The sequence below is a fragment of the Eutrigla gurnardus genome, assembly GCF_963514095.1.
Source record: "Eutrigla gurnardus genome assembly, chromosome: 3".
Taxonomy (NCBI): Eukaryota; Metazoa; Chordata; class Actinopteri; order Perciformes; family Triglidae; genus Eutrigla; species Eutrigla gurnardus.
The window spans coordinates 10,566,356-10,580,517 of NC_139917.1; the positions used below are offsets into that span (position 1 = coordinate 10,566,356).

General features: G+C 41.6%; 1 protein-coding gene across 3 annotated transcripts; it reads left to right on the forward strand.

Moving 5' to 3' along the window:
• The first annotated feature begins 80 nt into the window (after nt 1–80).
• On the forward strand, nt 81–13,679 carry rhot1b (ras homolog family member T1). 3 transcript variants are annotated; one of them, XM_084004654.1, is made up of 20 exons: nt 81–412; nt 947–1,005; nt 1,160–1,241; nt 1,376–1,419; nt 1,498–1,551; nt 1,696–1,748; nt 2,026–2,134; nt 3,495–3,596; nt 3,800–3,898; nt 4,031–4,139; nt 4,266–4,386; nt 6,089–6,173; nt 6,573–6,718; nt 6,993–7,093; nt 7,367–7,497; nt 7,681–7,764; nt 8,774–8,896; nt 9,181–9,383; nt 11,753–11,840; nt 12,538–13,679. In XM_084004654.1, exons 1-20 carry the CDS (start codon nt 376–378, stop codon nt 12,847–12,849), a joined length of 2,142 nt encoding a protein of 713 aa, XP_083860780.1. In that variant the 5' UTR covers nt 81–375; the 3' UTR covers nt 12,850–13,679. The 3 variants fall into 3 exon arrangements, with proteins under 3 accessions (XP_083860780.1, XP_083860781.1, XP_083860782.1); XM_084004655.1 differs by having other exon boundaries at nt 83–412; nt 11,753–11,875; nt 12,538–12,790; XM_084004656.1 differs by lacking the exon at nt 11,753–11,840 and having other exon boundaries at nt 84–412; nt 12,538–12,790.
• Nucleotides 13,680–14,162: the final 483 nt, after the last annotated feature.

The following is a 14,162-nucleotide window of genomic DNA, read 5'->3' on the forward strand; positions in this document are numbered from 1 at the left end:
TTTGGCGGCCTCGCTGTCAGAGGGGGCGTGGCTAAAGGCACGCCTCCTCGCGTCCGACCGCTAATGCTACAGTCATATCAGGTCTGTGTGACGATAAGCTGGTTGGACGCAGCAGCAGACTGACGGACAGACTGAGCATCGCAGGTGGAATATAGTAAAAACACCCCGTTAGCGTCCCGTGTATCTACCGGGTAGTCCAGCCGTGTGACAGCGGAGCCGCCGTCCGTTGTCAACCAGCGTAAACCGGAGCTGACATGCGAATGTAGCCGTTAGCTAGCGAGCCAGGCCGAGGAGCTGCTGGCCGTGTCCTTCATCACACAAGAGCATAAATGTTTCACACAAGACAGTTTACCGAGGTTGTCGACGCCGAAGAGGATGCGCAAGGACGTGAGGATACTGTTGGTGGGAGAGCGTAAGTAAGGTTTATGTTCAGTGTTTTGGGTCTGCAGCGTCAGCCGCTAGTTAGTGTTACCAGCTGGGCATGTGATGCTGACGACCACCGGCTCACGGTGATCCTCCATTCTAGATATGGGACGATATGAACATGTCATGTCACGATTATCCTGCACAAAATAATACCGAATCACTACATTATTCCAGTAATGACCAACATTTGCTCTTATAACTCTGAAAATGGCACTAAAACATACTGGTGTCACTTTACGTTTAGTTATAAACTACTACTAATATTTATTCTGTGACAGATAAGACACATTTTCCTTTAGTGCACATTCATTTTACTGAAAAACAATCCAATAATCTGACCTAAAAAGATCATAAATGATAAGGTTTACGTGCTTGTGAGGCTCAGTGACGACCATTCCATGTTAAATCCCCGCAGCTACAATATCAATATGAATTGTAATGAGTCTGTAATGTGGTGGAGTGCATGCTGAGAATGTGACTCATTGGGACTGAAGTCTCACTCCTCTTCCTCCTTGGACAGCCAAAGTGGGGAAGACGTCTCTCATCATGTCCCTGGTCAGCGAGGAGTTCCCAAATGTGGTATGGATAAATGTTTTACTATGTCAGATGTTGAAAACATTAATGATGCCTCAAACTTAACCAACATCTGCCTTTGTGGGGTTTAACGCCATTGATACGACCGTGTTATTGAAGCCCTGTTGTAAACATGTCTGCCATGTTGCGTTCATTGTAGGTTCCCTACCGGGCTGAGGAAATCACCATACCTGCAGATGTCACGCCAGAGAGAGTGCCCACGCACATCGTGGACTACTCAGGTACTTTAAGCCTATGACTCTTTCTTTGTTTATTTTTTTTAGATTTAACTGCATTAAAAATGTGGTGACATTAGTTTGCAAACTCATGAATACACCAAGGTTTCACCTGTAATACACCTGTCCTTCTCCAACAGAGGCAGAGCAGACAGATGAGCAGTTGTTTCAGGAGATCTCCAAGGTCAGTAAGCGCATTATGCTCTCCTGTAAACTACGGGAGTTCAGGTATAAGCCTGTGTTGCTCTTGTCTCTCTCACAGGCAAATGTGATTTGCATTGTTTACTCCGTCAACAACAAGACGTCCATAGAAAAGGTGAGCTACTTGGTTTGCATTGCAGTTAAACAGTAAAACTTGTGAGGCTGTCAGTGTGACTTGTGTGACAAATTAGACGTTGTCCCACAAAATGGTGTTGATATTTTACAATTTAATATTTTTTGCACCCTTTGTTTTCCATAGGTGACGAGCCACTGGATCCCCCTCATTACTGAGAACACAGACAAGGACAGCAGGTGTGAGATTTCATTAAACAGCTCAGTTTTGGACAATGAAATATGACATTACACATGAGCAGATTCAACCTTATTCTTCTTCTTTTTTTTTCTTTTTTTTCTATATATTTTTTACTTTGAAAAGAGTTTCTGCTTTTCTGAGGGAAAAAAACTAAAATGCATTAAAAGTAAAGTACTCCTTTGCATGAAACAAAACATATGTTTAATTTACATTTGATGTTGTGTATGTGTGAATACAATGCTGTGATTGTGTGTGTGTTGTTGTTGATGCGTTCAGGGTTCCTCTGATTCTGGTGGGCAACAAGTCAGACCTTGTGGAGCACAGCAGTATGGAGACCATTCTGCCCATCATGAACCGGCACAGTGAGATTGAGACTTGTGTTGAGGTGAGAGAGTGACTGCGCTGCTTCTGAACAGTAAAACAATGCACTTAATGCGGATCTGTTTTGATTCGCCTCATAAATGCTTCCGTGCTGTAGTACTGTAGTGCTGCTGATTCAGACAATAGGCAGACAACAGATTTGTTGATCAATACACAAGGTCTAAAGGGACATTAACGCAAATGGAAACCAATATCCTCTATCGTCATCAAATGGAACGTAAAGAGGGGAAGATGCCTTTACAACAGTAACTGTTGGGTGGAAACATTTAAGAAGCCAGTAACAGGAATATTTGTTTACTTTATTGTCATTTTCAGAGACATCTATAAGTCAAGCCCTTAACTACCTTTGCTCTTACTTGTTTTTGTTTATGATTTTTTCATGTGTTGTAAGCCTGTCCTTGCTTTGTTGACATAGCTGGGGCCACTATGGTTCTTTTAGTCCATTTCCTAACATATGAGCGTGCTCCACCGGCTAGCTCACGGCTACCGCTCTGCACTGCTCTCATACGGTGGTTACAGCTGATACCTTCCTCCCGACCGCCGGCGTTGTCGTTGTAGCGTAGGTAAACACTGCTAGCCCCGTCGGCACGTTGTCGTAGTTTTTATTTCAATAAAATGTAAAGTTTGTAATGTTAGCGCTGTTAGCACCGTGTTGCGAGGCATTCAAAATGCTCCCAATCTCGTATTCTACACCTCTAACCCTAATTGACCCCCTTTTTATGCCTCGCATTGGCGACAGCTGCGGTCAGAGAAGGTGATCTCAGGAAATGTCTTCATATTCGGCACAAATATCCACCTGGACTCAAGATTAAAGTGTTTCGATTTTAGACTCGTGAACGTGATCTCTCAGGAACGCCTCAACAACTCTAGGTTGAACTGGTGCAGAATCATGCATGGATTTTAACTGCAACTTGACGGGTTGGCTGAGGCATACACCCGCACACCTAATTCTAGTTAACACTTACCATGATGGAAAGCGTGTTTTTTCTTTATAGTGTCGACAGCGGGGAAGCCCAACAATTTTACTCAAGGAGTTGATTCTTGACACAAGCCGTGACCTCAACTCAGTGTGTTTTTTTTCAGACCGGTTAATTAAACCAGGCGTGTCACTCAGACAGATCCTGTGTGTTAATACCCTGTCTGGCCCTGACTTAGCGCCGACACACACGTTCCATATAGACTCACACACAGACAGGTAAATTAACAGGGATGGCTCAACGTGCTCGGACGCTGTATATTCACAGTGCTGGAAACGTATTTTAATGCAACATGGTTATATACAGGTTGTTATAGAGCGTATTGGAAAACAATAAATACACATGCACAGTATAACCAAACACCCTTCTTCCTTTTGTTGTTTATAGTGTTCAGCAAAGAACCTGAAGAACATCTCAGAGCTGTTCTACTATGCCCAAAAGGCCGTTCTGCACCCTACAGGTCCTCTTTACTGTCCAGAGAAAAAAGATGTAAGAGCAAAAGTATGCAGCGTGAATTTAGAACCTGTGTTTTTGTGATGCGGAAGTTGTCAGTTTGTTGTACATCAAGAAAAACAGAAATTGACAGAGTGCATTTGACATAGTTATGTCTAAAAATGTAATATGTCATTGAAAAATAGGAAAAGAAAATAACTTTTTTGAAATACCTTTTGGTTTGCCTCGTTGATTCCCAGATGAAGCCACTTTGTGTCAAAGCCCTAACTCGAATCTTCAAAGTGTCCGACCTTGACAACGATGGGATTCTCAATGATAACGAGCTCAACTTCTTCCAGGTAAGTCAACCGATGACTGATGTAGCTGACGAAGTTAACAATGGGTTTAAGAAAGTACTGTAAAGCAAAATTACCACCGGACTGCCTTTTGTTCCTTTTTGAAAACTATGTTTTTCCTCTGATCGCTCACAGCGGACGTGTTTCAACACCCCACTAGAGTCTCAGGCGTTGGAGGATGTAAAAAATGTGGTGAGGAAGAATTTGAGTGATGGAGTCAGTGACAACGGACTCACTCTGAAAGGTGGGAATGGATGGACTGACCTCCTCCTCATGCTTACATATACACACAATAATCACACATAATCTCTTCATTATTATAATTATTCCTGACTGTGTTGTTTGGTATTTCCGTGATATTCATCTCCAGGCTTCCTGTTCCTCCACACCCTGTTCATCCAGCGAGGTCGCCATGAAACCACATGGACCGTTCTCAGGAGGTTTGGGTACGACGATGACCTGGAGTTAAATCAGGACTACCTCTTCCCTCCGTGAGTCTCAGTCTTCATTTTTTAAGACTCAGCTCTTCACCTCATTATTTCTCCTCATTATTCCTCTCACTGTCTGTATGAGGGACAGTGAGAGACACTATTCCTCTTTTTAGGGACGTACTGTATTTTCATTTGAATAAAATGGATCTCATTCACCAACTGTTCTGAACAACAAATCCATCCTTAAAACAGCTGCTTCTGACATGTGACCAATGTTCATTAATGTTTTATATTATTTTGGTTTTGTTCTTGGGTAAGAACAAAATCTATGCACAGTCTGATGCCCTTTTATGGAGGGTGGCCGGGCGTTAAACTGCTAATTATGCTCAACTGGCACAAGCCTTCAGTTTACAAGGACAATGGGATTTACCTTTTATTTGAACAGTTCTCCAATTAAAGAAAACGTTGTCAATCTGATGTAGGGTTTTCTTCGGACCTTTCCTATGAGCAATCCAAGGAATATATTGAACGAAGCCCGGTGTGCCCCTTTTGGTTCAATTTAAAGGACCATATCAGTCTTAATCTGACTACTCTCCATTAGCAGATATTTCTCCTGTCTTCAACACTTTTTGTGTGCATCAGTGTCTGCAGTGTACTTTAGTAGAGCTCAGCCTACCTGCAGTTTTCATTGCTGTTTGAAAACACTCTATGAGACTGTTAAGTCTCTGGGTTTAGGTAATTCAACCTTGTAAAAAAATAACTGTATTGTTATTTTATCTAAAATTACTGAATTAGTGATTGGGTGGAGAATAAGAGATCCTGTAAAGATCTGTCATATGGAAATATTTTGGGTTTAGGAGCACGCACGAGAGAACGATGTGTTGTATATAGGGATGTGTATCGAATCCCTATATTAAAAATAATTCTGAAGGAGCGGATTATGGGGAGGTTTAGCTCAGGAGGTAGAGCGGGTTGGCTGGTAACCGCAAGATTGCCGGTTCGATCCCCGGCTCCTCCTAGCTGAGTGCCTGGTGTCCCTGAGCAAGACACCTCATCCCAATTGCTCCTGATGAGCTGGCTGTCGCCCTGCGTGGTTGACTCTGCCGTCGGTGTGTATGAATGGGTGAATGTCAGTCATTACTGTAAAGCGCTTTGGACAAAAGCGCTATATAAATGAGGCCATTTTATTTACTATTATCAGTAAGCTCTGGTGAAATCAAGAAAACACATTTCCTAATTATTATTGCTACATGAACATTATCTTCCATGTTAGCTCACCAATTCTGTTTCTCATTAAGACATTTGTCTATGATGCAGTTTCGCTCTTTCCAATCCAAAGGAGATGTGTGCAAAGAGCAGACGCTCTCTCCCCCCCTAGTGAGAGGGTATTTTTGACGGCAGGGACACTGTAAGCCAGGAGAGGTCCCGACTTCTACCAGAGAACACAAACATGTTAATCTCCTTCGAGGAGAACCGCTAAGAACTCAATTGTTTGGCCTTTTGTTCAAAACAATATTGTATCAGTTTCACCAAGCAGCTTAGGAGTAAATGGTCTGTTGTGATCAATACATATTTTGTTAAGTAACTGCGTTTATTATGTCTATTTGATATTATTATGCAGGTTTTTTTATTTTTATTTATTTATTTATTTTAAAGTGCTTGATTTTCACTGTTGTTCACTGCATGCGAAATGATCTCAATGAATTCATCTTGTGTTCTGCTCATTGATTGTAACATTTGAAATGTATATGGCTGTCTCTAGGTTGAAACTGCCTCCAGACTGCACCACGGAGCTCAACCACAATGCCTACCTCTTCCTCCAGAGCGTCTTTGACAAACATGACAAGGTAAAATCCTGTAAACCTGCTTCTGTATTTACTCTACCCTCTGCCCTGGAGAGGCTTTTACAGAAAGCTGCTCAGTACGGAACTCTGCACAAAACCAAAATACACCGCCATAGGCAGCGCTGACCACCTGCTGATGAGTGATTTAACGTGTTGTCACCGAGGGGATTGACAGGAGAATTAGCCTCGAGATTACAATGAAAGTCAAACAGTGAAAGTGGCAGCTTGTCCCTTTCTGTCGTCCTGATTATTGTCCAACTGTGAGTGTGTGCTTCAATTTGTTTTCTCAGGTAGAAATGTCAGGCAGCAAACTAAGAGGAATATATTATATCATAAGGAATATATTCCTTATTTTACCGTAGTTTGCCACCCTTAACGGTAACAAACCTTTGTGTTTATCAGGACCGTGACTGTGCCTTGTCACCAGAGGAGACGAGGGACTTGTTTGATGTTTTTCCCTACATGCCCTGGGGTCCAGATGTCAATAACACAGTTTGCACTAATGACCAGGGCTGGATTACCTACCAGGGATATCTCTCCCAGTGGACGTAAGTGGTGGTTAGTTACGTTTGGACATTATCAAAGATGACACCAATTGTGTCATTTGTCAACAGACACAAACACCAAACTTACTTTGTTCAAATTCTACTCAGAGTTGCATTTTGAAAAAAAGTACAATGAACTATTTTAAATGTTGTTTTCAGGGATATTCGTGGGTGTATATATAGTATATATTAGTACACAATATCTCAGTCACATTGGTTCCTATACTACACGAATCCCCCGTTTAGTCTACTTTGCCTTCAACTCACATTTGTTCAGGTTAACAACATACCTGGATGTCCAACGATGCCTGGAGTATTTGGGTTACCTTGGTTACTCAATAATTGCTGAGCAAGAATCCCAAGCATCAGGAATTACAGGTGAATTATGCCTTATTTATCTTTTTCATATGTCTGTGTGTGTGTGTGTATATATATATATATATATATATATATATATATACACACACACACACACATAAATAATCATGTATCATTGTATCACAAACATAATTGTCATATAAATTATAACACAGTAAACCTCAACACCAACATTAGGACAGTTGAAGCAGCAGTTCAATCTCAATGTAGCTGCTGTCTGGCAGCCTGAACTGATCCTCTGATTGTACCCCCCCCCCCCCCCCCCCCCTACAGTGACCAGAGATAAGAAGATTGACCTGCAGAAGAAGCAGACCCAGCGCAGCGTCTTCCGCTGTAATGTGTTTGGAGACATTGGCAGCGGCAAGAGCGGCTTCCTCCAAGCCTTCCTTGGTAGAAACCTCATGGTAAACAGAAATACACAATATAAACAATGTTGCATTACGTACTTTGTTTATTCCAGCATATAACATATATATGAAAAGTATTCCACGGAAATATCTCATGTCAATAGAGATTCATGTTGAAATTTTCTGTTGCTGCCTTCAGTCATAGTTTTTTTTACATGATTGTCCCTTTTCTCCTTTCAGCGCCAAATTACGATTAGAGAGGAGCACAGATCCTACTATGCCATCAGCACATCCTATGTTTACGGCCAGGAGAAATACCTTCTTGTGAGTTTCAAAGATACCTCTTACGTTACTTGAAATCCTAGCATTATTTTTGCAGTTATGTGTCTTAATACAACTTTTCTGGCTCTAAAAACAATACGAATTAAAACAATAATATTTGACAAATACACCAATATTATATTTCCACATGATGTTTTATGTAATATTTAATTCTGTTCATATAAAAGACATGATTTATATTCATATGTACCACTATAACAAAGCTGTCACCTGTGAAGTGTGAACCAGCCCAGCCTGAGGTTGGCTGTGCTTACCTAGCTGTTTATCTAAGCTTCTTATCATGTTCACCCAATGCTTTTCACATTCTACTACTACTGACAGCACATTCAAAGCCTACTCTGTTTTTAATGCTCGTTTGAAGAGTGGCTAGTTTTCTATGTTTGCGATGGGGCAGGCAAAATCATGAAAGACCCTCATATTGGTGCTTCTTTTGGCTAAACACATTTAAACCACAATAGTTGAAATGGTATTAGCGTATTTAAACATTGTGTTAGTTTACTCAAGCATTTAACACAGGCACTCCCTCTGTGCTGGCGTCTACGATAAAACACTCAGTTTCATTGTGGACTCTGTTTCTGTTGGCACTCATAGACGAGTTAAAACACAAATGCTGTGGTGATGCTAGGGTTGTGCCGATAAGTGATGATCTCAGGGTGGACAGTAGTCGGAGCGCTCTCCAATTGCTGATGCATTTACCAATGTCAAGATGACATTTGGCTTGTTTTCCATTAATGTATACAAGTATTATTACACAAATGGGTTAAAGTGAATTTGCCCTGTCATAGTTTCACAGCGGAAAAACTCTTTTGGTTCAGTTAATGTCTGCTGTCAGTCAACCTGGCAGATTAGTGAGCTGCTGACAGACGAGCTTTGGATTGGATCACAAATAATGCAGAGGAGAGGCCATGATTCCAGCACCAGGCCGACCCTAAACGAGGAATAATTATATTATTTACCCGTCTTCTAACTCTCTCCCCTCCTCTTCTCTCAGCTCCATGAAGTGTTCCCTGACTCCGACTACCTGTCTGATACTGATCTAGCCTGTGACATTGTCTGCCTGGTCTATGATGTCAGCAACCCTTACTCTTTTGAGTACTGTGCCAAAGTCTTCAAGGTAAAACTGTGTGTGCTTTCTGTCAATAGACAAATGGTAAATGGACCTGCATTTATAAAGCGCTTTTCTAGCTACTCAAAGCGCTTTACACTACATTCACCCACTTTTACCCATTCACACATATTCATATACTGATGGCAGAGGAGCTGCCTCCATTCGCCGATGGGGGGTTTCAGTATTTTGCCCAAGGACACTTCAGAATGTAGAGGAGCCGGGATTCGAAGCGCCATCTTACGACTAGAGGCCACAGCCGCCCCTGAAATACCCTCTCTTTCCCTCCTCAGCAATACTTCATGGACAGCAAGATTCCATGTATGATGATAGCAGCGAAGTCTGACCTCCCGGAGATCAAACAGATGTACGGCTGCAGCCCTCTGGAGTTCTGTCGGAGGCACAAGATGCCACCTCCCCAGTCCTTCACCTGTAACACTGCAGCAGCACCCAGCAGAGACATCTACACCAAACTTACCACGATGGCCATGTACCCGTAAGTTTGGAGACACTTGATCTAGATTAATTCAAGTTGCACTTCTCATTATGTGCCCCACATAAACAGATTTCAAGAACTTTATTACTCAGAATTCAAGTATTTTGGTGTTTGGATCTGCAGAGACCCTGGCCTCTGCCTGTATTTTCTCTTCCTTTTTATTTTGCTGTATCCAGTACTCTTGGGTCAAACCTCCAACTAATAAGCTGGGTGTGCATCCTGTTCTCGTTCCCAGGTTATTCTCTTTGCTGTGTGATGACACAGAAACATAGACGGGCACAGAGAGAGCAGACAGATGAAACGTGGCTTGCACTGCTGTCATTAAAAATCCAGCACCTTCTCATAGGTTTGTGAGGAGGCGTGGATGGTTTAATTGTGCTTTAGAATATAACTGCCATGAAAAAACATTTCCAGGATTATCTCTCCAAGTTCCTGTTAAACAGGTGAAAAAATAGTTTTTCCAGGTGAAATTTTTTTTTGGCAGGATAATTTGTGTTTGTTGTTGTGATACTAATTCTGGCCACAAGAGGCTGAAGTGCGCCACTTGTCCATGTCCTTAAAGAGACAGTGTGTAGGAATTACTCCCATCTAGTGGTGAAATTGTATTTTGCATTCAAACGAATAGTGCTCTCTAGCGTGTCGCTTTGTTCCAACTACGGTAGCTGTTATGTACCAAGAAGCTATGACAACATGTCATCCAATACCACTTCACCAGTAAGTAATTCCTCCTGGAGCAAGATAGTGATTTATGTTGCCATGTTGATATTGGTTTAGTTTTGGTAGCCTTCCAACAACTAACAACTAAACACACAACAAACACAAACAAATGTAACTAAAGCGCTTATATTGCTCTACAACACCAACTGTTAAAGGCAAGAGGTCTTCCACCACGGGCGAATAACAAAGCTCGGTAAAAGTCTCTCTCTGGGAGCTCCAGGGGGAACTGCGGGACGTGGGTGCGCCAGTATCCGAGATCTGTGCCCCACAGGCGAAAAAAAACAGTCAGTCAAAGTCACTGTCCACTCCAGGGGGGAGAGCCGGTCCTGCACACGCATCCTACGTGTCTGGAAGCGCCTCTCGCTGATGTGATCTCCTTTCATTCACGCTGGTTCTGAATGAAATCGCGTTTAGATGTTTTGTCCCTCTCCGGCGGTTATAGTCTTCAAAATGGCGGAACGACATGGAAGCCTGCTGAGGACTTACCCGTCCAATGTAAATACAAATAAGAAATTCTTTGCTTACGAGGATAAATCAGATTATTGGCAGAGGTAATTATACACTTATGAGGACCTATTTATGAATGAAGATGTTGATTTTAGCTAATAAATTGCTTAAAATGTTACACACTGTCCCTTTAATAAGACAAAAAGCATGTTTTCTTCCAGGTGTTTTCTTCCATTACTTGCTAAAATGCAATTTATGTATCTTGTGTTTAGAGCACATAGCTAAATTAAAAGTCACCTAGAAGGAAATTCATGCTTTTAGTCCTATATAGAACACTGGGCAGTGGGCAGTGGTGCACTTCAACCTCTTATGGCTCAAATGACTGGGCAATTGATCCTGACGAAAAAAAAAAAATTCACTTGTCAAAACCTTTTTTCACCTGTTTGTTTAAAAAAGGGAATTGCACTTGTGGTCATTTCTGTAGTTGGCTCGTAAATGGCACAAAATCCTGTGTGAAACGGGTGGTATAGATGGGATGCTTTTCTTTTTCTTTTGCAGTCCATCATATCTGCTAGTTTTCAGTTTAAATCCAAGGCTCTACCGTGCATAACGTCTGAGACTTTACTCCATGCCTCGGGATAAACCTGATCCCTACAGGGATGCTCCTTCTCTCTGCAAGTGTCAGTATCAGACACGATGCACTTCAGTCTACATTAATCCGCATCGCTGCCCGCTGGACGTATTGCTTTCAAGTCTGATGCCACAGTGTTTTGCTCTGTGGGTAAACGTGTTTCCCTGCTGAGCAGTAACGTTGATCTCTCCCAGAGGCTCACACTCCTGCAGTCAGTCAGGTTGCAGTGCTCTGTCAACACACAGGGCCTCGCTGCATCAGTTACATCTTTACATCTCTTATTTAAGCCACAGTTTAGTAAGCAGTGTCATCATTTCTGGCAGGATCAGCTTGCATTAAATTTATTTGAAAATAATGACAACGATTCCCTTGAAGTAGTGCATTTTGTGAAAAAATCCAGAGATTAGATTAGTGTATTTGATTCCTTCTTCCAAAAGAGTAAAGTTGATCTGTTGAGCCACAAACTACTAATTTCCTGGCGGCGGCATATTTAAACTATCTTAGCTTTCTTCCTCGTGTGTGTTTTATATATAAACTTCGTGTTGGTGCTTGTCTTCCCCATATCTCTCCTCAGCCACGCCCGGCTGCGCTGCATGTGCACTTGTAACCGGTGCACCTTCTGCTTGTGTCAGAACTTCCTCAACTCTGAGCTCCTGCAGACGGTCAGGGCCAAACTCTACGCTGTTGTACTCAGAAGGTCCTTTACAACCCTCTCTTTACCTCTGATCATTTCCCATGATTTGTCAGCATCCCCACCTCAAACCTGTCCCGTTCATTTCTCCACATATTTTGAAAAGTATTTTTAGGCACCGATTTCCCAGAAATTACAATAATAGCATCAAAGAGTCAGTTTTGCATTTTCTACATCATAATTTCCTGCCATGTTTGTTCCTTTTCCTCCTTGTTTCATACTGTCAGAGTCCTTTTGAGTCATTTCATCTAAGAAACCATTCTGTTATCTTCATTTTTCTTTGATATTGCTTGCTGTACTACCGTCGGATTGACAGCATGTGCTTTTCTATTTTGATCTCACTCCCTTTGTCATTCTATTGGTGTCAACTTCCTCGTTGTTGTCTTTTTTGCCTCAGCCGTCTCATCTAACAGAGATGTAATAGCTAATATCTGGTCTTGTTGTCGCATGTCATAATAACTATAATGCTGCATGTCCCTCATCTGTTTGACTGGCTTTTTCTTCAGCGTGTTTCAAGGGTACATCCCTGTTCTGTCATTTCATCCATATTTCCTTTAGGTTCAGGTTATATATGTTCAGATCATCTGTCTCTTTGCTCTTTATTGTCCTTCCCTTCACCCCGTCTCCCTATTTATCTCTGTGTGGACCTGCTCCTCTCTGTTTAACAGACATGTAAGCCAAGCAGACCTGAAGAGCTCCACCTTCTGGCTGAGAGCGAGTGTCGGGGCCACGGTGTTCGCAGTGTTGGGCTTCGCCATGTACAGAGTGTTACTCAAATCACGGTGATCCTCGGGCACCCGGGTCCAACCCCCCCTGTCATGGTTTGTTTTGGAGGGAAAGAAAAATGTGGTCAACTTTACATTCGCAAACATGTATTTTTTGCATTTTCATTGCATTGTAGTTTCCGGAATATAAAGAGAACAATATTTAATTTTGTACCAAAATTGCTAATTTGCTTAATCTGTTTGTTTGCAAAATAATATATCTATATTTATATTAAAAATGAGGGTAAGTCACTGATGAGCTGTAGTGAGTAACACGAGGGACTAACATAAATAGCTATTTTTTGGTTGCTTGCTGATTGAAATGAACAACTTGGTGTCAGTCGTGATAGGGATTGTGACATGTGAGGTTTGCAATAACATTGATGCTTTTATTAGACTGAACTATATGTAAATAGTGTATATAATATAGGAGACTGTACATTTGCTCGTCTTTGTCCCAAAGGACCATGTCTGTTTTACACTTAAACACTGAATGCAAAAGTTTTATGTTCACAGCCTGGTTATGAATTCACACAAACATTAACATCCATATTCACAATGACCAAAATGACTTTGCCTTTTAGGGCCAAACGCTTGGATACACACTTTAAAAAATATATGTTTGTACATCTCATCAGGTTGGTGTTTGCTACTGTATTCCCATGTTGGTCACTTTATTCAGTCACTTTACGCAAACTATGTGTTAGCGTGCTAAGATATTTATTTGACACTGGACATTTTGTGTTTGCATGCTTCAGAATATCCGACCACACTATATTATTTTACTGTACAAAAGTATCACCACGTCAAGTTCTCCACATCACTCTCCGTCTCACAATAATCTAGGTTAACGTTTATTGGCAGGAGTGCTGAAAAGAGACTAGTCGGGTCCTTCCCCGTAACCTCTACTTATCCCAGAAGATGCAATAATGTGGCCCCAGGTGTTCGTTTCCATTCAATTGTGACTGCTTGCCACAAAGTTCAATGTGATGTATTCTCTCAGCCCTGCCTTTCCAAACGTTTACAATAAATACACATCTCGATGACATCTGGTGTGATGGAATTTCTTTTCAGTTTCCAAGAGATTTGAAGACTTTGCCAAGTCATGGTCAGCGTTAACGTGAACACATTAAAGTCATGTGTTTTTTGTGTGTATTTCTGAACAGCTGTGTGGCAGTGAAGGAGCATTTGTTATTTGTGAGCATCAGAGCTTCTTTATTGTGCTTTAATATCTAATATCCCACCACAATCAACTTTAATTTAGTCCTGTTCTGAATACAGGTACAGATCGTATTTGTTAAGTTCAGACTGTAAGAAACAAGCATGTAATGATAGAAAAACATGATTGACTAAGACACCAGGGGGCGGCATTGCTTTGTGAAAAAAAATCAGTGGACAAACCTTTATATATGAAACATTATAATTAAAATGCAACGTGAAACTGATTCTTTATGTTGATGTTATTAGATAAATTACCAGCATCCACAATGGGCCGGTGTGCAGGGGGAGATGGGCCGGTGTCAGATCAG

Bases quoted from the DNA above. Each gene is read 5' to 3' on its own strand.
- rhot1b (XM_084004654.1), top strand. From the start codon at position 376: ATGCGCAAGGACGTGAGGATACTGTTGGTGGGAGAGC. The intron at 1,552-1,695 runs GTGAGCTACTTG...TGTTTTCCATAG, and splicing joins ACAAGACGTCCATAGAAAAG to GTGACGAGCCACTGGATCCC. The intron at 3,899-4,030 runs GTAAGTCAACCG...GATCGCTCACAG, and splicing joins ACGAGCTCAACTTCTTCCAG to CGGACGTGTTTCAACACCCC.